At 53.6% G+C, this 24,642-nt stretch overlaps 1 protein-coding gene across 1 annotated transcript in view; it reads left to right on the top strand.

Moving 5' to 3' along the window:
• The window catches only part of PAK3 (p21 (RAC1) activated kinase 3), a 97,709-nt gene that overhangs the window by 60,258 nt on the left and 12,809 nt on the right, over positions 1–24,642 (top strand). The window contains 4 exon segments of the mRNA XM_048514710.1: positions 8,006–8,108; positions 17,832–17,880; positions 20,832–20,944; positions 22,498–22,615. Of these exon segments, the coding sequence (XP_048370667.1) occupies positions 8,006–8,108; positions 17,832–17,880; positions 20,832–20,944; positions 22,498–22,615 (383 nt within the window).

The following is a 24,642-nucleotide window of genomic DNA, read 5'->3' as shown; positions in this document are numbered from 1 at the left end:
TGCCAAATCACAATTAAGGAAGAGCTCTGTCGGTCAGGTAGGCCTGTGGTCAGAGCTAGGACCGGGTGCTGCCATCAGGAGCTAGCCAGGCAGACTAGAGTCAAGGCAGGTGAGGTGTAGTCAAACGGTCCAGAGTCAGGGCAGGCAGCCAGCAAAGGTGTGGTGAAAGCACAGGAGGTCAGAGGAAGACCTGGCACGTGGTGCTTACTCGTTGCACCCAGGCAGAGCCAAGCCCAAGGCAAGGGCTGGTTAATAGAAAGTCCTGGTTAATGAAGCTGGGATCCTGCAATGCTTAATCCTTCTCAGATGCAGAGTCTCTCCATCTGTCAGAGCCTTCTGCTACACCTTGCAGCAATGCGAGCACTTCTCCTTTTACCTTGTAACTGTAGCCTCTGCCTTTGTCTCCTTCGTGCAGCTGGCTTGTTCCTTAGGCTCCTCTGAGATTCCTGACGGCTCTCCCAGCTGCCTGGCATCAGGCTCTGCCTTGGCTTGCAAGGAAGGGCTTGGAGCTGGCTCTGCTGCCTTCACCTCCTCACGAGGAGGCAGCTCTGGCTCCACTGTGTCTTCAGGCTCTCAGCAGAGTCCTCAGTGTCCAGGGGCTGGCTCGTGACAGACAGGGTTACTTGAGAGAGTTCAGCGTAGCAGCTTGAATGTTGGACAAGGACCCAGGAAACCCAGTTTCAAATCTGGCCTCAGCCATTAAGCTCACTGGTTGATTCTAAACAAGTCTTTTGTTCTTAGCCTACCCTACCTCACAGGGTTGCTGTAAGGATAAAGTGGGGGGAGGGAGAACCATGGATGCTCCTTGTGTTCCTTGCAGGAAAGGGGAGAACGAGAATGGGATTGACAGACAGGTAGGTAGACAGATAGATCTCTGTCTCTTGCCTGGATCCTGGTCCAGTGGAGAATCCCTACCTTTATTCAGGATTCTCCGAGGAAGCATCCCGGCCAGCGGTCTGCAACCGGCGGCTCTCCAGATGTTCATGGACTACAATTCCCATCAGCCCCTGCCAGCATTGCAGACCCCTGATCCAGGCTCTTCTCTGTTGGTACAAGATCACCCTAACATTCTAATTAATTTTTAATGTTTGCATTTTTTAAAATTTTCATGAACCGATTTGGCTAGCAAGGGTAGTGGAGTTGGGAAATGTTATTTTTGTTGGGGGGGGGGCATATCTTTAGACATATTTCTGGTAAGTCATCCTCCCCTCTGCAGTGGCATGCCAACAAAAAACATAGCCCACCCCCACTCCTTGAAGCATAAGGCAATTTCGCCAAAATGGCACCGGTTGGCATGTTTTCGTCAATAATCCGATCTGGAGCAGGATCTAGCAGAGGCTCTGACTCTCGCACAGCAACATTCCACATAGCCATTAGAAGCGTAGGAATGGCTTATCGACAGGAAGCATCGCTTCCCCCCAGGTATTTGTAGTTTGGAATCGAGGGCTAGACTTCCAGGCCGACGCACGGCTTCTTAAAATGATTGCGGTCAAACGTTCTGTAAATTCTAGAGCCCCTTCTGTAAATTCTAGAGCAAACAGGAACCTGCCTATTGCATGCTGATGTTGTCTCATGAACATGGGACTCTTTGCTCCTTAGCCTTGCAGGTGATAAGGACTCTGTCTCCCATTTGCGCACACGCGCACACTCCTGCATGTGTAGAAGCCAGAGGCTAGGGTGAGCAAACAGCAGTGGGGAACACCTGTGTACCCCTGCTTGCAAACCGCTTGGGAAACCTGACTAGCCACAAGAGGCAGTGGGACTAGGAACCAAGGGGCCAGATTCCAATTCTGTTTCCAGTGCTGGTAAAATTCAACCTCCTTTCTGTAGGAGCAGCAGTGGCATAGGAGGTTAAGAGCTTGTGTATCTAATCTGGAGGAACCAGGTTTGATTCCCTGCTCTGCCGCCTGAGCTGTGGAGGCTTATCTGGGGAATTCAGATTAGCCTGTGCACTCCAACACACGCCAGCCGGGTGACCTTGGGCTGGTCACAGCTCTTCTGAGCTCTCTGAGCCCCACCCACCTCACAGGATGTTTGTTGTGAGGGGGGAAGGGCAAGGAGATTGTAAGCCCCTTTGAGTCTCCTGCAGGAGAGAAAGGGGGGATATAAATCCAAACTCTTCTTCTTCTTCTGTATAAACTCAACTTGAGAGCTGTGGAATGTGTACAGCAGATTGGGCCTTTATTGCGCAATAAAACGATTGTACAGAAAGCTGGTGGCAACTAACCATTGTATTCTTCCTTCATTCCCTGGCTGTTCTTTATTCCTTCAGGTTCTTATTTTCATAATCTCCTTTATTCTGGCTGGGAGAAATGTGGAATAGAAAGAGTTTTTTTTTTTTTTCGTGGGCTGTGATAAAGATACATGGATTTTGAACCTGTTGTTGGGAGATCACTTTCCTGGGATCCCAGAGAGAGTTTTAGTAAATTTTGGATGCAGATGTCCAGTAGGATGTGTGAGTTTGAGAAGCTCAAAGCTCGAAGTACTTCTGTTAGAGCTGCCGGAAGATCTATGGCACTAGCATGGTTACCTGCCCTGTTGTGTATGCGTCCCATGTGCTCCCTTCATCCACATTTGCTAGGATAACATGTGCTTCAGTTGAAGACTGTGGGGCTCTGTCTGTCTGTCTGTCTGTCTGTCTGTCTGTCTGTCTGTCTACATATACAGCCTGAACTATCTTTAGAGGCTTAAATGACTAAACCCAGGTTGCCGTGTCTGTCTGTCTGTCTGTCTGTCTGTCTGTCTGTCTGTCTGTCTGTCTGTCTGTCTGTCTGTCATTAATGTCCCCACAATCTTCTTCTGTATCCCATGTTACCCCAGTTTACCCCCCCCCCCCCCCGGTGAAACAGAGCTTAAAAAAAAGAGAATGAGGGTTTCAAGGAGACTTGTGTTTAAAGGGAAGTAGAGCTCGGACCAGAATATTGTCCCCTCTAATACAAATGTGTGGTGGGCAAATTATTAGTTGTCTGCAGTGTCCTAGTCATACAGGAAGGCAGGGATGTGCGATGCTCTTGCTCCTCCAAATGCCGCCTGGATTGGCTCCATAACTAGATCAGCAAATATATACAGTCAAACCAATACTAAAAAATCGGAGGCCAGCCAAGCCCAAGAAACATGGACTGTATATATAGCAACACACTGAACGCACTGAAGAAATTTCTGCTGAAAACGTGGATTAGCGCGCAACGCGTTCTGCGAATGCGGCTGCTGTCGCCGTGGTGTCTTCATCCACTTGCTGGAGCGGCTGCTGTCTACTAGCGCAATTCGTTCTAATGTCTTTTACTTCGTTGAATATTGGTGATACTGACTCTTTCAATTGATTGGAAGGCAATATGAATGTTACAGGTTTCTTGCCTTATGGACAATGTTTATGACATCTTATACCAGTGGTGGCGTAACCTTTTTGAGACCGAGTGCCCAAACTGCAACCCAAACTCCACTTATTTATCGCAAAGTGCCAACCCGGCAATTTAACCTGAATGCTGAGGCTTTAGTTTAGAAAAAACCGGTTGGCTCCCTCTTCCTCCGCCCCACCCGCTCAAGCAGGGGCCAGCCTGCTCTAGCCTCCAGCAAGTCCCGTGCGCACTGCTCTGTGCCTCTCTAGCATCTCTGCCTCCTCTGTGCCCCCCCCCCCTCAGGCAGCAGCCACCCAGAGCACAGGCACCAGGCCCGCCAGCCAAGTCCTCCCTGCTCACCACAGTGCGCGTACGTCATGCTCAGTGGCCCAGGCCAGCCTGGATGTGTGTGTGTGTGTGTGTGTGAATTTCTGCCCCCCCACATGACGAACGCTGTGTGCGTGTGCCCGCAGAGAGGGCTCCGAGTGCCACCTCTGGCACCCGTGCCATAGGTTCGCCATCACTGTCTTATACAATGCTTTTGTGAATTTGGTACTAAGTACAGTCCCATTACGCTTCTTAGGTCGCCCAAGTGCCCTCATTGTATGTTTTGTTATTACCGTTATATACAGTTGAATATTACTTATAATATAATCACAATATATCTTTGTGAATAATCTTTATGAACGGTGTATGAATTATCTATTGACTTTATACTCAAACTAATTGCATGTACCAATTGTGTTGCTATATATACAGTCCATGTATTGTCGAAGGCTTTCACGGCCGGAATCACTTGGGTGCTGTGTGGTTTCCGGGCTGTATGGCCGTGTTCTAGCAGCATTCTCCCCCCCCCCCCACCCCCCCCCCCCCCCACCCCCTCCCCCCTCCACCCCCCCCCCCCCCCCCCCCCCCCCCCCCCCACCCCCCTCCCCCCCCACCCCCCAGTGCTGTGTGGTTTCCGGGCTGTATGGCCGTGTTCTAGCAGCATTCTTTCCTGACGTTTCACCATCAGATCCTCTGAAGATGCCAGCCACAGATGCAGGCGAAACGTCATCCCCCCCCCCACCCCCCCCCCCCCCCACCCCCCCCCCCCCCCACCCCCCCCCCCCCCCACCCCCCCCCCCCCCCACCCCCCCCCCCCCCCACCCCCCCCCCCCCCCACCCCCCCCCCCCCCCACCCCCCCCCCCCCCCACCCCCCCCCCCCCCCACCCCCCCCCCCCCCCACCCCCCCCCCCCCCCACCCCCCCCCCCCCCCACCCCCCCCCCCCCCCACCCCCCCCCCCCCCCACCCCCCCCCCCCCCCACCCCCCCCCCCCCCCACCCCCCCCCCCCCCCACCCCCCCCCCCCCCCACCCCCCCCCCCCCCCACCCCCCCCCCCCCCCACCCCCCCCCCCCCCCACCCCCCCCCCCCCCCACCCCCCCCCCCCCCCACCCCCCCCCCCCCCCACCCCCCCCCCCCCCCACCCCCCCCCCCCCCCACCCCCCCCCCCCCCCACCCCCCCCCCCCCCCACCCCCCCCCCCCCCCACCCCCCCCCCCCCCCACCCCCCCCCCCCCCCACCCCCCCCCCCCCCCACCCCCCCCCCCCCCCACCCCCCCCCCCCCCCACCCCCCCCCCCCCCCACCCCCCCCCCCCCCCACCCCCCCCCCCCCCCACCCCCCCCCCCCCCCACCCCCCCCCCCCCCCACCCCCCCCCCCCCCCACCCCCCCCCCCCCCCACCCCCCCCCCCCCCCACCCCCCCCCCCCCCCACCCCCCCCCCCCCCCACCCCCCCCCCCCCCCACCCCCCCCCCCCCCCACCCCCCCCCCCCCCCACCCCCCCCCCCCCCCACCCCCCCCCCCCCCCACCCCCCCCCCCCCCCACCCCCCCCCCCCCCCACCCCCCCCCCCCCCCACCCCCCCCCCCCCCCACCCCCCCCCCCCCCCACCCCCCCCCCCCCCCACCCCCCCCCCCCCCCACCCCCCCCCCCCCCCACCCCCCCCCCCCCCCACCCCCCCCCCCCCCCACCCCCCCCCCCCCCCACCCCCCCCCCCCCCCACCCCCCCCCCCCCCCACCCCCCCCCCCCCCCACCCCCCCCCCCCCCCACCCCCCCCCCCCCCCACCCCCCCCCCCCCCCACCCCCCCCCCCCCCCACCCCCCCCCCCCCCCACCCCCCCCCCCCCCCACCCCCCCCCCCCCCCACCCCCCCCCCCCCCCACCCCCCCCCCCCCCCACCCCCCCCCCCCCCCACCCCCCCCCCCCCCCACCCCCCCCCCCCCCCACCCCCCCCCCCCCCCACCCCCCCCCCCCCCCACCCCCCCCCCCCCCCACCCCCCCCCCCCCCCACCCCCCCCCCCCCCCACCCCCCCCCCCCCCCACCCCCCCCCCCCCCCACCCCCCCCCCCCCCCACCCCCCCCCCCCCCCACCCCCCCCCCCCCCCACCCCCCCCCCCCCCCACCCCCCCCCCCCCCCACCCCCCCCCCCCCCCACCCCCCCCCCCCCCCACCCCCCCCCCCCCCCACCCCCCCCCCCCCCCACCCCCCCCCCCCCCCACCCCCCCCCCCCCCCACCCCCCCCCCCCCCCACCCCCCCCCCCCCCCACCCCCCCCCCCCCCCACCCCCCCCCCCCCCCACCCCCCCCCCCCCCCACCCCCCCCCCCCCCCACCCCCCCCCCCCCCCACCCCCCCCCCCCCCCACCCCCCCCCCCCCCCACCCCCCCCCCCCCCCACCCCCCCCCCCCCCCACCCCCCCCCCCCCCCACCCCCCCCCCCCCCCACCCCCCCCCCCCCCCACCCCCCCCCCCCCCCACCCCCCCCCCCCCCCACCCCCCCCCCCCCCCACCCCCCCCCCCCCCCACCCCCCCCCCCCCCCACCCCCCCCCCCCCCCACCCCCCCCCCCCCCCACCCCCCCCCCCCCCCACCCCCCCCCCCCCCCACCCCCCCCCCCCCCCACCCCCCCCCCCCCCCACCCCCCCCCCCCCCCACCCCCCCCCCCCCCCACCCCCCCCCCCCCCCACCCCCCCCCCCCCCCACCCCCCCCCCCCCCCACCCCCCCCCCCCCCCACCCCCCCCCCCCCCCACCCCCCCCCCCCCCCACCCCCCCCCCCCCCCACCCCCCCCCCCCCCCACCCCCCCCCCCCCCCACCCCCCCCCCCCCCCACCCCCCCCCCCCCCCACCCCCCCCCCCCCCCACCCCCCCCCCCCCCCACCCCCCCCCCCCCCCACCCCCCCCCCCCCCCACCCCCCCCCCCCCCCACCCCCCCCCCCCCCCACCCCCCCCCCCCCCCACCCCCCCCCCCCCCCACCCCCCCCCCCCCCCACCCCCCCCCCCCCCCACCCCCCCCCCCCCCCACCCCCCCCCCCCCCCACCCCCCCCCCCCCCCACCCCCCCCCCCCCCCACCCCCCCCCCCCCCCACCCCCCCCCCCCCCCACCCCCCCCCCCCCCCACCCCCCCCCCCCCCCACCCCCCCCCCCCCCCACCCCCCCCCCCCCCCACCCCCCCCCCCCCCCACCCCCCCCCCCCCCCACCCCCCCCCCCCCCCACCCCCCCCCCCCCCCACCCCCCCCCCCCCCCACCCCCCCCCCCCCCCACCCCCCCCCCCCCCCACCCCCCCCCCCCCCCACCCCCCCCCCCCCCCACCCCCCCCCCCCCCCACCCCCCCCCCCCCCCACCCCCCCCCCCCCCCACCCCCCCCCCCCCCCACCCCCCCCCCCCCCCACCCCCCCCCCCCCCCACCCCCCCCCCCCCCCACCCCCCCCCCCCCCCACCCCCCCCCCCCCCCACCCCCCCCCCCCCCCACCCCCCCCCCCCCCCACCCCCCCCCCCCCCCACCCCCCCCCCCCCCCACCCCCCCCCCCCCCCACCCCCCCCCCCCCCCACCCCCCCCCCCCCCCAGCCCCCCCCCCCGCCCCCCCCCACCCCCCCCCTCCAACCCCCCCCCCCCCCCACCCCCCCCCCCCCCCCCCCCCCACCACCCCCACACACCACCCACCCCACCCCCCCCCCCCCCACCCCCCCCCCCCCCCACCCCCCCCCCCCCCCAACCCCCCCCCCCCCCACCCCCCCCCCCCACATGCTGGCAGGGGCTGATGGGAATTGTAGTCCATAACATCTGGAGTGCCAAAGGTTTGCCACCACTAGCCCATGAATGAAATCACCAGTTGATAGCAGGATTCTTGTAAATGACTTCGTCTGAGAAGTTGATCCATCCTATACAAAGTTCAGACTCTCTGCGTTACTGTACACTGGGGGATTTTCATTTTGTGTGTTGGCTGCTCCAAGTGTACAAGAAAAAGAAGTTAAAATTTTGATAGGCACAGCATTGCACCCTCAGTTCAGATAAACTAATTTGCAACTCATTCTTATGAAGCATTATGTAGAACAAGGGAGTCCAACTCTTACCCTCAATATGTTTCTGGACTACAATTCCCATCAGCCCCTGCTGGCAGAGACTGATGGGAATCGTAGTCCAGGAACATCCGGAGGGTCAGAGTTGGATGCCCCTGATGTAGAGGATGAATGTAACCAAGCAAAGCACAGCTTTGTTTTATTTCAGTAAAATCCTCTGTCCCTTCTAGAGGTTGACATGAATTGGGTGAAACAACTCTGATTTTCTGCTGTTGACTGATATTGAATAAAATAGGACAGCAACCATTTAAAATGTTGGCTTTTTGTAACTAGTTATCACTGAAGCTGTTTTTTCTGTCTTGCTTATTTCAGGAAGCATTGTGAGTGTAGGAGACCCTAAAAAGAAATACACACGATTTGAGAAAATTGGCCAGGGGTAAGTTCTGTTTCAATTTTCTGTCGGTTACATCATTACGTGTACAAACCTAATTGACTACGTAGGGCTTTGGTGTAATTCCATTCAATGTGTGATTCCTGATTAGATGGGATCATCCAATCAGGGATCCAGGAAGGGGGGGAGTGGCATTGGGGAAGAGGGATCACCAATCAGGGATCCAGGAAGTGGGGGAGTGGCATTGGGGAAGATGGATCATCCAGTCAGGGATCCAGGAAGTGGGGGAGTGGCATTGGGGAAGATGGATCATCCAATCAGGGTTCCAGGAAGTGGGGGAGTGGCATTGGGGAAGAGGGATCATCCAATCAGGGATCCAGGACAGGTGGAGTCGCATTGGGGAAGAGGAAATGATGTCAAAGCAGCAACTGCCATTTGGAGAGACAATGGCACTTAATGGAATAAGAAAAGATTAATAGTGACACAGTGTAGGAACGGTTTATGGAAGAAGTTATATTCTCCCAAAACTGCTTTCTCCTGGAACGTTGTAAACTGCTTTTTGAATTAGGCCCTGTACCCCAAAGAGCTTCAGAACTACTTTGGCCTCCTCCTCACTGAGGTGGTATTCTTTTTCATTCATCCTATACAAATGGTTCAGTGATAAAATAATGGAGTGGTCAAAGCAAGCAATGTCTCCATTGAACAAGAGACAAGTTCTAGCTGCACTTCTCAGCACTCACGTTCTCATTTTCTGTGAAGAGGGTTTGATTGTTCATTTGAAGAAGCATACAATCGTGTAAACCCACACTTAAGAGTCTAAAGTGGCACACGCAGACTCACAGCTCGTAAGAACTAGTCCTTAATAGAGGACCTCTGATTGGCAGTGCTGTTTTCTTCTATCTAGCCCCCCCCCCTCCAAACCTTCTCTGGAATTATGTTTTGTGGGTTTCTGGTTCTCCGTGCAGGTAATGACCTTGACTTGGATGGCCCAGGTCAGTTTGATCTCCTCATATCTCAGAAGAAGAAGAAGAAGAGTTTGGATTTGTATCCCCCCTTTCTCTCCTGCAGGAGACTCAAAGGGGCTGACAATCTCCTTGCCCTTCCCCCCTCACAACAAACACCCTGTGAGGTAGGTAGGGCTGAGAGAGCTCCAAGAAGCTGTGACTAGCCCAAGGTCACCCAGCTGGCATGTGTGGGAGTGTACAGGCCAATCTGAATTCCCCAGAGAAGCCTCCACAGCTCAGGCAGCAGAGCAGAGAATCAAACCCGGTTCCTCCGGATTAGATACACGAGCTCTTAACCTCCTACGCCACTGCTGCTCCTAAACAGGGTTGGCCCTGGTTAGTCCTTGGATGGGAGACCACCAAGCAATACCAGGGCGCTATGCAGAGGCAGGCAACGGCAAACCACCTCTGTTAGTTCCTTGCCTTGAAAACCCCATGGGGTTGCCATGAGCCCATAGCGACTTTACAGCACTTTACACACATACACGGAATGAAGGAAACTCGGTGCAATTCTATGCATATTCAACCAGTAATAAGCACTACTGAACATTTTGAGGTTTACTTTTATGCATTCATTTAATTCATAGGCATAGGAGGTTAAGAGCTCGTGTATCTAATCTGGAGGAACCGGGTTTGATTCCCAGCTCTGCCGCCTGAGCTGTGGAGGCTTAGCTAGGGAATTCAGATTAGCCTGTACACTCCCACACACACCAGCTGGGTGACCTTGGGCTAGTCACAGTTCTTCAGAGCTCTCTCAGCCCCACCCACCTCACAGGGTGTTTGTTGTGAGGGGGGAAGGGCAAGGAGATTGTAAGCCCCTTTGAGTCTCCTGCAGGAGAGAAAGGGGGAATATAAATCTAAACTCCAGCTCCTCCTCCTCCTCCTCCTCCTCCTCCTCCTCCTCCTCCTCTTCTTCTTCTTCTTCTTCTTCTTCTTCTTCTTCTTCTTCTTCTTCTTCTTCTTCTTCTTCTTCTTCTTCTTCATTTATACTGCTTGTTTCTCCCTGATGGTTAATATGGCACACATAATTCTCCTCTCCTCTGTTTCATCCTTACGACAACCCTATGAGGTAGGTTAGACTAACCCAAGGTCTCTCAAGAAGCTTCCATGTTGGGGTGGGGTCTCCCAGATCCTAACCTGACTCTCCAACCATTTCACTACCCTGACTCTCAGCCCTCAGACATTCATAGAACTACAGCATTAGTTATTGAGCTACTTTTGTTGGGATACAGCAGCAGAGGAATGGATATATTGTCTACTCTGGGGCAGGAAATAAGCGGTGGGTCATTTGGCCGATCTTGATGGGAATGGAAATTAGTGGGAGGGGGCGAAGCAGCAGGGAGGGCCATTTGCAGCGGAAGACAGAATGAGTTGGCCACGCAGTCGGTATTTCACATCCCCGGGAAGCGAAGTTTGACCGTCATGGTTCATTAAGGTTGCAAGCCGTTCTGTCTAGAATGTTAAATCCCCTGTTTAATGCGTCTCCTTCACCTCAGAAGGAGAGAGAGGGGCAGAAGCCTTTGGACATTTGGTACTTGAAGGCATTGGGCTCTGGGGGTCACAGTCCTGGTCAAAGAATCCCTGCAGACCCGTCACAGTACAGTTGTCTCTTTTGCTTTGGAGCCAGACTGAGAGGAGCCGGTTTCTCCATAGTACAGTGACGGCGAACCTTTTCGAGACTGAGTGCCCAAACTGCCACCCAAAACCCACTTATTTATCGCAAAGGGCCAACACAGCAATTTAACCTGAATACTGAGGTTTTAGTTTAGAAAAAAACGTTTGGCTCCGAGGCGTGCGTTACTCGGGAGTAAGCTTGGTGGTAGTTGGTGGCTTTGCTTTGAAGCAACCATGCAACTCTTCCAACGGGTGAATCACGACCCTAGGAGGGTTTACTCAGAAGCAAGCCCCAGTGCCAGCAACCGAGCTTGCTCCCAGGTAAAGGATCGCACTTTAGTTCTTCACATGAAAATCAGTGGGGTTTAACAGCGCTTAACAGGGTTACCTACACGGCTTCCCCAAAACTAGGTCTTAGGTTTAATGCTGATAATCGAGCCCAGCGGCCCAGGCCAGCCTAGATGTGGGGTGGGGGGGGGGGACTCTGTGCGTGCCCACAGAGAGGGCTCTGAGTGCCACCTCTGGCACCCGTGCCATAGGTTCGCCATCACTGCCATAGTAGATCTACCCAAGGGATTCTTCAGCAGGCAAAAAGGAGAGAGAACTGGTTTTTCATATGTTCCAAAGAAATATTTTCTGGGTCCTGGTTGTGGTGGGTTTTCCGGGCTGTGTGGCCGTGGTCTGGTGGATCTTGTTCCTAACGTTTCGCCTGCATCTGTGGCTGGCATCTTCAGAGGTGTATCACAGGGAGAAGTCTGTTACACGCTGTGTCCAGTGACCTAAGCTGCACCATGCAGGCATCGTGGCTATGAACTGCAGCAGCTGTCTCTTTCAGTGCTTCTGGACACACAGTGTGTAACAGACTTCTCCCTGTGATACACCTCTGAAGATGCCAGCCACAGATGCAGGCGAAACGTTAGGAACAAGATCCACCAGATTACAGCCACACAGCCTGGAAAATCCACCACAACCGGTTGAATCCGGCCGTGAAAGCCTTCGACAATCCTTTTTCTGGCGATTTCAGAAGGTAGCCGGCATTGGTCTGCAGTGGAACAGTTGGGTTTAAGCCCAGTAGCACCTTTGGGACCAGCAAGATTTTCAGGGCTTCGGTTTTTGAGAGTCAAAATTCCATTCTTCAGGTACTGGTAGGAATTGAGATCTGAGTCTTTTTATCCAAGTCAGAAAGTAGGAGGGGTGTTGCAGAGAAGGAACTCAGGATGCAGAGGTACCATGTAAAATGTAATCAACTTGATTACAGTGGAGAGGAAATGCTTGGGGGCAGACAACTACTACTGAACTGAAATAAGAATTCAGCCCTGAGGAAATGTTCTGAACTTGTGAATGAACTCAAATTCAGCAATTTCACATTGTGATCTCCCATTGAAGTTTTCTTTGTTTGAGGACTACCACTCTTAAATCAGCGGTGTAAAGACCGACAATGTTGTTGTATTATGTTTTATCACTATTTGTTGGGGGGTTTATTGTACACCACCCTGAGCCCTCCAGGAGTAGGGCGATCTATTAAATAGTAACAACAACAACAACATTAAAATGTTCTGCTTTTTAAAGTGTTGTGTGTTTTAGTGTCAGATTTTTGTCCGCTCATCGTTTTGCTGAGGACCTGATCTCTTTATCTGGTGTAGAGAATGGAAGGCCACTGCTGATGTAACATTGAAAGATGAACAAGTGAATGAACCTGAGCTGATATGGCTGGTGTTGTCAGAGCGGGTGTGTGGACAGAGTTGGCAACTCGTTTTGTTGCTTGCCCTGGTCCCAGAGCCTGCCTTGATGTCACGAAGGGCTTCACTGTGGATGAGAAATTGTTTAAGGCAGTGGTGGCCAACCTATTGGTCAAGGTGGCAGAGGCTGATGGGAATTGTAGTCCATGAACATCTGGAGCACCGTAGGTTGGCCACCCCTAATCTAGAGGGTGGCCAATTGGCCATGCTGGCAGGGCTGATGGGAATTGTAGTCCATGAACATCTGGGGCACCATAGATTGGCCACGCCTAATCTAGAGGGTGGCCAATTGGCCATGCTGGCAGGGGCTGATGGGAATTATAGTCCATGAACATCTGGAGCACTATAGGTTGGCCACCCCTAATCTAGTGGGTAGCCAATTGGCCATACTGGCAGGAGCTAATGGGAATTGTAGTCCATGAACATCTGGGGCACCATAGGTTGGCCACCCCCTAATCTAGCAGGTGGCCAATTGGCCATGCTGGCAGGGGCTGATGGGAATTGTAGTCCATGAACATCTGGGGCACCATAGGTTGGCCACGCCTAATCTAGAGGGTGGCCAATTGGCCATGCTGGCAGGGGCTGATGGGAATTATAGTTCTTGAACATCTGAGGCACCATAGGTGCCTCACCACCCCTAGTTTAAGGGAAGGAGGCTGTTTGTGAACAAGCAAGGGTTTGTCTCCCAATGCTTGTGAGAGGTTTGTTGATTGCCCAGCATATGTTGTAGGTTGTTGATGTTTCGTTGAACTGGTTTGAACTGAGATGTGTCTGTGACCCCCAGTCGTGTTACACTGTTGTTTTGTTTGAGCCTATCTTGTAGCAGGAGATCTCTGGGTGTTGCTCCAGCTTTGTCGATCTGTTTCCTTACTACCTCAAGTGGGTATTGTAATTCCAAGAATATCTGTCGTTGTTCCTGAAGGTGAGAGTCTCTGCCTGCAGAATCGGGACAGACGCAGCTCTAGCATAGAATTTGGCAGTAGACAATGGATGACTTATGCGCGTGTGAAGAAGAGAGCCAAGGGCACAGCTGGAGGTGGCTGGAACGTTTCTGTTGCTGCCTTCATGGATGAACAGACAAGCTTCATTTAAGCTGTAATGGAGTCCTGCTAGTTCACCGGTACAGGTGGCTGCAGGGAAAGCATTAAAGGCATATTGAGTTGTTCTGGCTCTTGGCGCTGTTGCCAACTTTAGGGCTTCTCTGTCTTGCTGTCCCTTTAATATCAGTTTGATCCACAGCAAATACCAGATTGCGTTTTCTGTTCACACCATGGAGCTGTTAGTTTCCACACATTAGATCTATGTTAAAGAACAGGTTTTTTTTTCTCCAGTCCTGTTGGCAACCTTCGTACTTAGCACAAGATGATGTTGAAAATACTTTGTGGGGGGTGGGGAGGACAAATGTAATACTTGATCGCAGGAAGGACCATTTGGATGATGTAGCCCCTTGTTTGATTCACAGAGACTCAAGAAGTTTCTACCCAAGTAGATCTCTGGCAGAGTTCTTCCCAGAGCCATAACATTCACATCCAGACCTAGTTTTAAAAAACTATGTACGAAGCCAAATCCTTTTGAGTCCAAGAGTTACAGTTTTGCATTCACAGCTATGAACAAACAGCGTTCAATTTGTACGTAAACAAATCAGGTTAATCATCCCTATTAGTCACAGAAAAGCACATTTGCATGTGTATTAAAATGACCCACAGCGTGTCCAATGAGAATATTGAATTAAATAGAGCGATTCCGTATATGGTGCAAAAATTTAAACACTGTGAGAAGCATTCAGTTTGCCCTGCCTGCATTCTTATAGGGCAGTGGTGGCGAACCTATGGCACGGGTGCCAGAGGTGGCACTCAGAGCCCTCTCTGTGGGCACCCGCAAACAGAGTGCCCCTCCCCCCATCTAGGCTGGCCTGGGCCACTGGGCTCGATTATTAGAATTGAACCTAAGTCCAAGTTTTGGGGAAGCAGTGTTAAGCGCTGTTAAACCCCACTGATTTTCATGCAAAGAACAAAAGCGCAATCCTTTACCTGGGAGTAAGCTCGGTTGCTGGCAATGGGGCTTGCTTCGGAGTAAACCCTCCTAGGGTCGTGATTAACCCGTTGGCGGAGATGCACGGTTACTTCAAAGCAAAGCCACCGACTACCACCAAGCTTACTCCCGAGTAACGCACGCCTCGGAGCCAACCGTTTTTCCTAAACTAAAACCTCAGTATTCAGGTTAAATTGCCGTGTTGGCCCTTTGCGATAAATAAGTGGGTCTTGGGTTGCAGTTTGGGCACTCGGTCTCGAAAAGGTTCACCATCACTGTTATAGGGACCTCTAGTCCATATTATTCTCAGTAGTGCTGAACAATATTTTATCTCTGTAGACAGATTACCCAAATATCAAAAGGGGTCCTGATGAAGGTCCCCTCCTCCTTTTTCCTGGAGAGTTATTTGTTCCATGAGCAATAGAGTTGTTACCTTAAATTCCCAGTACTAATGTGTCTTCCATTATAAAAAATGACTCCAGGTTTCTTTTGCTTAAATCTGGCAGATAGAGGGGTGAGCTGCATGAAGTTTCTGGTTCATACCTTGTGTCCAAAGATAGAAGCAGATATTGGGGGTGATAACCTGTCCCCAGTGGCGTAGCGCCCAGGGGACGTGGGGGGCGCATCTTGCACCGGGCGTGGGTGAGGATGTAGCAGGGGTGCAAGGCACACATGTGCCCTGGACGCAGTTCCCCCTCGCTACGGCTCTGCCTGTCCCCAAACTTATCTCCTGGCTCTCTAACCTCGGCTCTGTACTGTGTATTTTGATCAGTGTGTCGTATCAGTTCTCTGGTAATTGGAAGGTAGACTTAAGGTTTGCTTTGACGCTGTCAATGTGTGCAACAGTCACATGAAACCATCGCTGTGTATCAAGAGGCGGAGCTACCTGGGGGCGGGAGGCGCATTGCACTGGGTGTGAAAACGTCCTGGTGGGATCTACACTTCCCAGGAGCCCCAAGGTCTCCTGGGAAGTGTAGTTCCCACCAGGCCATTTTCAGCCTGAAGGGAACAGGCCGCTTCTCCAGCCTGCACTCTTTCACTAAGGTAAGTGTGTGTGGGGAGGGGGGCGGGGCCGTGGAGGGTGTGTGTGGAAAACACAGAGTGTGCACCGGGCGCAGTATGGCCCGGCTACTCCTCTGTGTGCATCTGGCACCAAAGAAAGCTGACTGAAAGCATCTTTTAAAGCTAGGGACCCTGTTGGATTTATTTCCCAGGCTGAATTAGAAAGGAACGGGGGGGGGGGGGGAATGTTTTGGCCCTTCTGCAACTTACAGTGCAATCCACGGGGAGGATTCGAGGCAGCCAGGGATGGTGTGGCCACCTTTATTTATTTATTTATTTATTTATTTATTTATTTATTTATTTATTTATTTATTTATTTATTTATTTATTTATTTATTTATTTATTTATTTATTTATTTATTTATTTATTTATTTATTTAACTTACTATACCGCCCTATCCCCGAAGGGCTCTGGGTGGTGTACAACATAAAAACCATACATAAAATCATCATATAAAACTTCCATAAATATAATAAAAACAGCAGTTATCCTACGATATCATCCCACCTAAACCTAATCCTCCTAAAAAGGAGAGAGAGGCAGTGGGTCCTGATGGTATTTGGACCTATGATCTCAATAATGGGTCCCAATGATATTAGGGCCCCATGAGCTGGGGGGGGGCACCTTCAAAGGGGCTTCGGGTGGCAGGGCAGGCAGAGAAAGCAGCGAAAACAAAATAAACCCTTGATCGCCTGAAAAATCCCATGCAGCCGAATGGGCTACGACACTCTTGATGCTGTGCATTGGCTAGCAGGCTAAGTTCTTGGGCTGAAAGTCCTTTGGGAACTGACTAAAATCAGCCGAGCCCCTGGGAGCACCCCCAGACTGCACCTCCTCCAGGCAAACTCCCGGAGTGGAAGAGCTCCGGCACAGGGGAAATTTCCACATTTGGGTGCAAAGGAGCTGCGCGGTGCCCCAACGTTGATGCGTATCTGCCCCTTGTGACATCATTTGCGTCGGCGCAGCCTTCCATCACCTCCACGATGGTCCCCCCTCTCTCGGGATTGGGCTGTTAATTACCTTTAAGACATTTTATTGAAAACAATTTCAGACAGAAGTGCCAAGAACGAAACAGTAGATAATCAGCTGCATTCCGAAACCCAGTAGAAACCTCCGGACAACTAGAGTGACTTGCCAGGCCTAGCAGTAGCCCTCGCACAACTGACCAGAGCAACCATAAGAGGCTGCCAGGCAGAGGGAAGGAGGGAAAGCTGAGTGCCAGGGTGGTGTAGAGGCAACAGCGTCAGACCAGGATTTGGGAGAACCATAAGAACATAAGAACGAGCTGCTGGATCAGACCAGAGTCCATCTAGTCCAGCACTCTGCTACTCGCAGTGGCCCACCAGGTGCCTTTGGGAGCTCACCTGCAAGATGTGAAAGCAAGGGCCTTCTGCTGCTGTTGCTCCCGATCACCTGGTCTGTTAAGGCATTTGCAATCTCAGATCAAAGAGGATCAAGATTGGTAGCCATAAATCGACTTCTCCTCCATAAATCTATCCAAGCCCCTTTTAAAGCTATCCAGGTTAGTGGCCATCACCACCTCCTGTGGCAGCATATTTCAAACACCAATCACACATTGCGTGAAGAAGTGTTTCCTTTTATTAGTCCAAATTCTTCCCCCCAGCATTTTCAATGGATGCCCCCTGGTTCTAGTATTGTGAGAAAGAGAGAAAAATTTCTCTCTGTCAACATTTTCTACCCCATGCATAATTTTACCCTGGAAGCTCTGGAAGCTCAGCAGGTTAGGGGTTAGGGCCCATCACCCTCTCTCAGGTAGATTTTGGGAGGATAAAAGGGAGGCGAGTAGAACGACGAGATCTGCTTTATGACCCCGTTGTGGAGAAAAGGCTGGGTGCAAATGAAGTAAGCCAGTAAGGAAGGTGTAAGACAGTAAGTAAGCCAGTAAGGAAGGAGCAGCAGTGGCATAGTGGTTAAGAGCAGGTGTACTCTAATCTGGAGGAACCGGGTTTGATTCCCCGCTCTGCCGTTTGAGCTGTGGAGGCTTATCCTGGGAATTCAGATTGGCCTGTGCACTCCAACACACGCCAGCTGGGTGACCTTGGGCTAGTCACAGTTCTTCGGAGCTCTCTCAGCCCCACCTACCTCACAGGGTGTTTGTAAGCCCCTTTGAGGTTTTTTTGTAGGAGAGAAAGGGGAGATATAAACCCAACTCCTCCTCCTCCTCCTCCTCCTCTTCGTAAGTAAGTAAGTAAGTAAGTAAGTAAGTAAGTAAGTAAGTAAGTAAGTGCTTATTCTCTTCCTCATTCTTATATTGCACCTTCTCACGCCCCGGCTGTGGTTTTTCTTTTCTCTTCAGGGCTTCGGGTACAGTTTACACAGCGATAGACATTGCTACAGGCCAAGAGGTAAGTGCTACTCTTTGGAAGTCTGAATTTCTCCTTCTCCCCCTTTCTCTCTCTGCAGGAGAGAAAGGGGGGATATAAATCCAAACTCTTCTTCTTCTTCGTCTTCTTTTATTTCCCAGGGTATTTTTAAAAAGTTACTGCTCTTCTTTCCTGCACTCGGGCTTCCTGAGAGCCAGCGTGGTGTAGTGGTTAAGAGCAGGTCGATTCCAATCTGGAGAGCTGCTTTTGATTCCCCACTCCCCCACCTGAGTGGCAGAGGCTTCTCTGGTGAACCAGATGTGTTTCCGCACTCCTGCATTCCTGCTGGGTGACCTTGGGCTAGTCCCAGTTCTCTCCAAACTCTCTCAGCCCCACCTACCTCACCAGGTGTCTGTGGGAAGAGGAAGGGAAAGGAGCTTGTAAGCCACCTTGAGACTCTTAACAGGAGTGAAAGGTGGGGTACAAATCCAAACTCCTCCTCCTCCTTATCATGAAAGCCAGCCTGGGAGAGCCACGCTTGTTTCAGTAAAACCTGGGTTCTTTTCTCCAATAACTCCAACCAGCTGAGGTCTCAACGATTTTTATTGAAAAACAGAAAACAAAGAAATAAAACATGATTGCGGTTAAGGGATTGCTTAGGTGGTTACATCCCTTTTGGTTCTTTGCCCCCATTCCGGGAACCCATGGCCCAGAGATGCTTCCTTGACCACGTCTCAAGATGGAATTCCAAAACCTTTGTTCTCCCCTTCTCAGGAAAACTCTGTTCAGGCCACGAGGTGACTTAGGCCTTTGAAGTTTCATCCTAGCACCTCTGCATAGTTTCCTGTCCTCCCTCCAGGAGATCAAAAGGCAAAGATGCTTTTCACAGTCATATGTGACTTCCCTTTACTGTAGCGATAGCATCATTCCATGACACGCCCCTTTTTGAGATGAAGTCTGTAAACTCCATGTTCACATACTTCAGCTTCCTAATAATACTGGTTGCATAATATCACATGTTTCTAGCTAATACATAGTTCAGCTAACTATTTTCCATCACACTCCTCCTCCTTCTTTTTCCTCCTCCTCCTCATGTGTGAATGCGTATGTGCATCTCTGCCTGCCATGGCGGCAACATTCCCAGTAAGCCACGTGGCCACGCAGGCACCGTATTGGGGCTGCACTGGTGTGGCAGCTGCTCAGCAGGGGAGCTTTGCCTGGCAGCTCAGTTCCGCTCATTGAGAGCAAGTTTCCACGCAGTGGTACAGAATCCTTAGAGTCGTGGTGGCGAACCTATGGCACTCGAGATGTTCATGGACTACAATTCCCATCAGCCCCTGCCAGCATGGCCAATTGGGGCTTATGGGAATTGTAGTCCATGAACATCTGGAGTCCCATTGGTTCGCCACCACGGCCTTAGAAGGACCGCTGTATGGTGGCAAGTTGGGATTTCAACTTGCCACCCTGTGTCGGAGTTCCACAGGTGCCTGCTGCCTCAGAAAGGCTGGGCATCCCAACCTACACGAAAGAGAATATTCTTTCATTGGGTATTGGTGCACAAGTTCGTTTGGGTCCTACTGGTAGCTGCCCAGATCTGTTGTGTCGTGTGGGAGACATTTAAAAATCATTAAATACGCCTAATCAACTTTGTGGGGAAAGTAGAGGATGCACGAACATCCCATCTGAAGTTGGGGAGTCATCCGAGCAATGATAATAGCTGCATTATGCAGAAGGCCTGAAGGAACGGGGGCCCCTGCTGTGTCAGCGTGACGGCCCCATTGCTCAGCTCCGTCTGTTCTGACCTTGCGGCTCTGCCCCGCCCACCCGCTGTGCTGATTCGCCAGCTGAGCGGACGTGAAGATCCAGCTTCCGAGCCCGCTGTCATGAATGTAATGCCCACCTCGCGATTCTGTGTGGTTCCACCATTCAGATCCCCTAATTCACAGGTGTCAAACTCGCGGCCCTCCAGATGTTATGGACTACAGTTCCCATCATCCCCTGCCAGCATGATGCTGGCAGGGGATGATGGGAACTGCAGTCCATAACATCTGGAGGGCCGCGAGTTTGACACTTATGCGTAATTAGTCTTTTCAGAGAGGCTAATCATTCCGAACGCCGAGCCTTTGATTTGTTGATGTTTGCTGCAAAATATTAATTAAACAAGGATCAGTGACAGGGCCACCACCTCTGACCTCACCCAGCTGGCCCGATTATGCATGAAAGGAGCCGAGGCTCATGCCATAACAGACGCGCTCGCTGGCTGGGATTCGTGTTTCGGTGACAGAAATAATCAATAAAAAGAAAAATTAAACGGAAGGTCAAAGGCCTGTCCTTTTAACTATGCAATTATGTGAACTTCATGTCAGGCTACGGCCCTTCTATCTCTTGACCAACGCGTGACCCAGACCACGATTGGTCCGTGCAGAGAATGAAGGAGACCTTTGACCTTCCGTAGTTGGCCAATTTGAGTTGTCACCTTAACGTTCATGCCTTTCTCCCAATTATGGAGAAGTCCTATATAGAGGTCAGGATTGTCAGACTTTTCAAGCAGAATTTTCATCTCTCTGTTGAAACTTACCTGCTTATCCTCCTGTTCTATGTCTGTTGTCAAATACATAATTCCACCGTACATGAAGTTGGGATTTCAGAATCTGTGCCCTTCAGGTCCTGATAATTAGGGCTGAATTAAACATGCTGGCAGCATGCCCATTTGCTTAAACTTGACTCATCTCAGTCATGAATGAAGTCCAGTATTTACAGGAAAGGAAACCGTGATCCCGCGAAGCGTTCCACTCCTTCACCTCACGGGCCTTTGGCTCTCAAAGTTGGACTTCCGATCCCTGCTGTCTCTGTTGCTGGGCAAGTTGGGCGGTTCAATCCGTCCCCCGTCGTCTGCCGCCTCTGACCTCCACGTTGCCCCCTGCACATTTGTTTGTTGTCCGTTGCCCCAGCCTTCGTGGTATTGATGCTTCGGTGTGGAAATGTCATTTCAGGTGGCCATAAAACAAATGAATCTCCAGCAGCAGCCCAAAAAGGAATTAATAATTAATGAAATCCTGGTCATGAGGGAAAATAAGAATCCCAACATCGTCAACTATTTAGACAGGTAAGCGGCGCCCCAGGTCTTGCTCTTTGCAAAGCTTCGGCAGGTGGGTAGCATCGGGAAAGAGCGCTTCGATGCTGGTTGCATGCTGTCTGCATGTGGACCCCCCCCCCCCCATCATGCTAAAATGACATCTTTGGCAAGTCCAGGTTCTTCTCTGAACATCCTCAGGGCTTTGGGGTAAGGGGGTGATTTTCGATGGAGAAATAGCAGGGCGTAGGAGGTTAAGAGCTCGTGTATCTAATCTGGAGGAACCGGGTTTGATTCCCAGCTCTGCCGCTTGAGCTGTGGAGGCTTCTCTGGGGAATTCAGATTAGCCTGTGCACTCCCACACATGCCAGCTGGGTGACCTTGGGCTAGTCACAGCTTCTCGGAGCTCTCTCAGCCCCACCCACCTCACAGGGTGTTTGTTGTGAAGGGGGAAGGGCAAGGAGATTGTCAACCCCTTTGAGTCTCCTGCAGGAGAGAAAGGGGGGATATAAATCCAAACTCTTCTTCTTCTAACCTTTCCTCCTACCAGTTGCTTTTCCATAGCAATTTAATACATGCTCCCCTGATCTCCTGACTTGGGGAAAGACTTGGAATTCAAAAGTGGTAGCAGGGGCGGATTAAGCATCCATTCATTCCTTCTGGGCTACATGTTTACCCCTTGTCTAGTTTTTTTATTTTGTGAGTTATTTCCACATTGGGGTGTTGTGTGGTTTCCGGGCTGTATGTCTGTGTTCTAGTAGCAGTTTCTCCTGATGCTTCGTCTGCATCTGTGGCTGGCATCTCTGAAGATCCCCTGAAGATGCAGGCGAAACGTCAGGAGAAAATGCTACTACAGCACGGCCATACAGCCTGGAAACCACACAACACCATGAAAGCCTTTGACAATATATTCCACATTCTTTCTATGCAAAGATGTGGTTGATAGTATTGCAGGTGGGGTTTATCAGTCCAGGGGGTGATTCACATTTTCATGCCCTGCAGCAGCAGCAGTATTGGTGAATGCAAATCCTGTGTTTGGGTGGAGTCCATTGTTCATGAACTTAGCTTGCCCTTGGGGTTTGCTTTTGGTGTTTTTAAGTACTGGTAGCCAAGCTTTGTTAATTCTTAGAGTCTCTTCTTTCCTGTTGAAATTGCCTTGGAGTTTGTGAATTTCAATGGCCTCCATGTGCAGTGTGACATCGTAACCTTCTGAATAGTCCAGAATTTCAGTGCTTTCAAATAAAATGTTATGTCCAGTTTTGTTTAAGACATGTTCTGCGACTGCAGATTTTTCGGGATGGTTAAGCGGACACATCTTTGCATAGCAAGTTCCACCCGAACACTTACTGATTGGTTCCCCACCCTGGGACATGGACAATATATACCCCACTAAACATTCCCTTCTCACTGGACACAGAGTGTAACAGACTTCCCTCTGTGATACACCTCTGAAGATGCCAGCCACAAGATCCACCAGACCACGGCTACACAGCCCAGAAAACCCACCACAACCAGTTGAGTCCGGCCGTGAAAGCCTTCAACGATACATTATGCTCGTATAAATAACTACTTATGTACTGTTTCAGTTATCTTGTAGGTGATGAACTTTGGGTAGTAATGGAATACTTGGCTGGGGGATCTTTGACGGATGTCGTGACAGAAACCTGTATGGATGAAGGGCAGATAGCTGCTGTCTGTAGGGAGGTAAGAGATCTCACCCCGTAACTTGCACCAAAGAAATATTGCTTGTATGTTGTCACTAGTGGATGTGGACATCATCTGCCGATGGGAGCTTCTTAGTCATGCCAGTTATAGTGTCTGGATTTGGAAGATCTCTCTCCTTGATTCAGTAGGAGGTGGTAAGAGGCCCCCTACTGGACCAGACCAGTTATCTAATCCACAATTCTGCTTCTCACTCTGGTCAAACACTTGCCCCAGAGGGTCAGCAAACAGGTCATGGAAGCCAAGACCTTCCTCAGGGTTGCTTTCCAGTGCTAGTGGTTAGTGAGAAGCAAGCCTTTATTGGCATAGACAACAGTACAACAATAATAAAAAATGGATTAAAAAGCATATACAGGTTCGAGAAGGAAATCCTTACTAGGCATGTTTAGTAATCCAATTTCCAGGAGAGAAGTCTGCTACTATCATACAGAGAGAAGGATCAGGGTTGTCCAACAAGTAGTGTAATCTGATTAAATCGGGGAGATGGGGGAGATGTAAAGGAGTAAGATTCACATACTTGGATCTGATTTCCTTGAATCTGAGACAGTGTAGTAATTGGTGGGCCAGAGATTCAACTGAGCCATCGTTACATGAGCACAATCTTTTAGCCTTTTCTTGCTTATTAAATCTGCCATGTAACAAGGCAGAAGGCGTAACATTAAACCTGGTGGGCATTATGGCTCTCCTTTGAACAGGGTTTATTAAGCAATACAGGTAGTGTGCCAAGTGGCCCCATTCAAATGGGAGAGAAAAATACAGGGGGGAGCACGTTTTCTTGGCTGCGGTGATTGGGGTAGAGAACTCTCTATCCAATAGTTGACCTTTTAATTTCCTATAGGCTTCTGAATAGGACAAAGGGCAAAGTGAATCCCTATTGGTTAGTGGTGTCTTGCCTTTGGCTACCTCCGTTCCTCTAGCCCAGGGATCTGCAACCTGTGGCTCTCCAGATGTTCATGGACTATAAATCCCATAAGTCCCTGCCAGCATGGCCAATTGTAGTCCATGAACATCTGGAGAGCCGCAGGTTGCAAACCCCTGCTCTAGCCAACACTGTGTGCGCTACAAGTGAATTCAGTAAGGAAATTACTGATTTCCTTACTGCTTTACACCACTTGTCACAGCAAACGGTTTCAAAGGAGGATCGGGGCCGGTAGGGACAGTGCTAGTTCCCCTTCCCCGCAAGTCCTTGAGGGTCCTCCTTTTGTTTTGTATGTTTTAAGAGCAATTGCAAGAAACGTAACTCCCAAGACAGTAACATTGTCTTGCTGACCCTTTTACAACTCTTAAGCCATCTGTTCTAGGTTATTCCCCCAATTTTTCTTTTCAAGAGTTGGTGGTATTACCTCTTCAGCAAATAGTTTTGCTTTCCCCAGGGGTGGGTTGGTCAGCAGTAGAGTGAATGTCCTCTGCTCATGTACAAAAGCATCCTTGACCCAGGCTGGTTTGAACAGGAGGTCGCTTCTGCAAACATCCTGAGCCTTTCCCTGCCACTTTGCCAATTTCAACAGCATCCGAAAACGTTTTGGGTGGCAGTGGTGATAGCTAATGGGATAAGGTTTGGGGCAGAAGAAATGTCCAGCATTTGGGTAGCGTGTATAGCTGTAGGGGGCCAGTTGGGAAGGAAGTGTCGGAAGAGAGGCTCTGAATTGAATGCCTCCATACTTCCATACCTCCAGTACCTGGAACCATTCTTGCCTCTTGTTATGCAGGACAAGGACACAACAACAACAACAACAACAACAACAACCTTTATTTGGCATTTAAAAATAGGTTCTAGAGCATTGCCAGACATTTTTGAAATACAAATCAAGAGTACATTCAAAGCGCAGACAGGAAGTCTGTATATAGCAGTATACATTACTTAGAAAGTTCTGTCACTTGTAAAAGAAATTTTGCTACTTTTTCCAAGAGCACGACATCTGTGTTGTTTAACAGAAGCTCCACAACAGAACAGTCAGAGTCACTTTCAGATTTGTCTAGGGCCAGCCTGGGAGAGAAATTCCTAATGC

This window comes from Sphaerodactylus townsendi, linkage group LG13 (genome assembly GCF_021028975.2).
Source record: "Sphaerodactylus townsendi isolate TG3544 linkage group LG13, MPM_Stown_v2.3, whole genome shotgun sequence".
Taxonomy (NCBI): Eukaryota; Metazoa; Chordata; class Lepidosauria; order Squamata; family Sphaerodactylidae; genus Sphaerodactylus; species Sphaerodactylus townsendi.
Note: the sequence above shows the minus strand (reverse complement) of the source record. Positions and strands in the feature narration are given on the sequence as shown.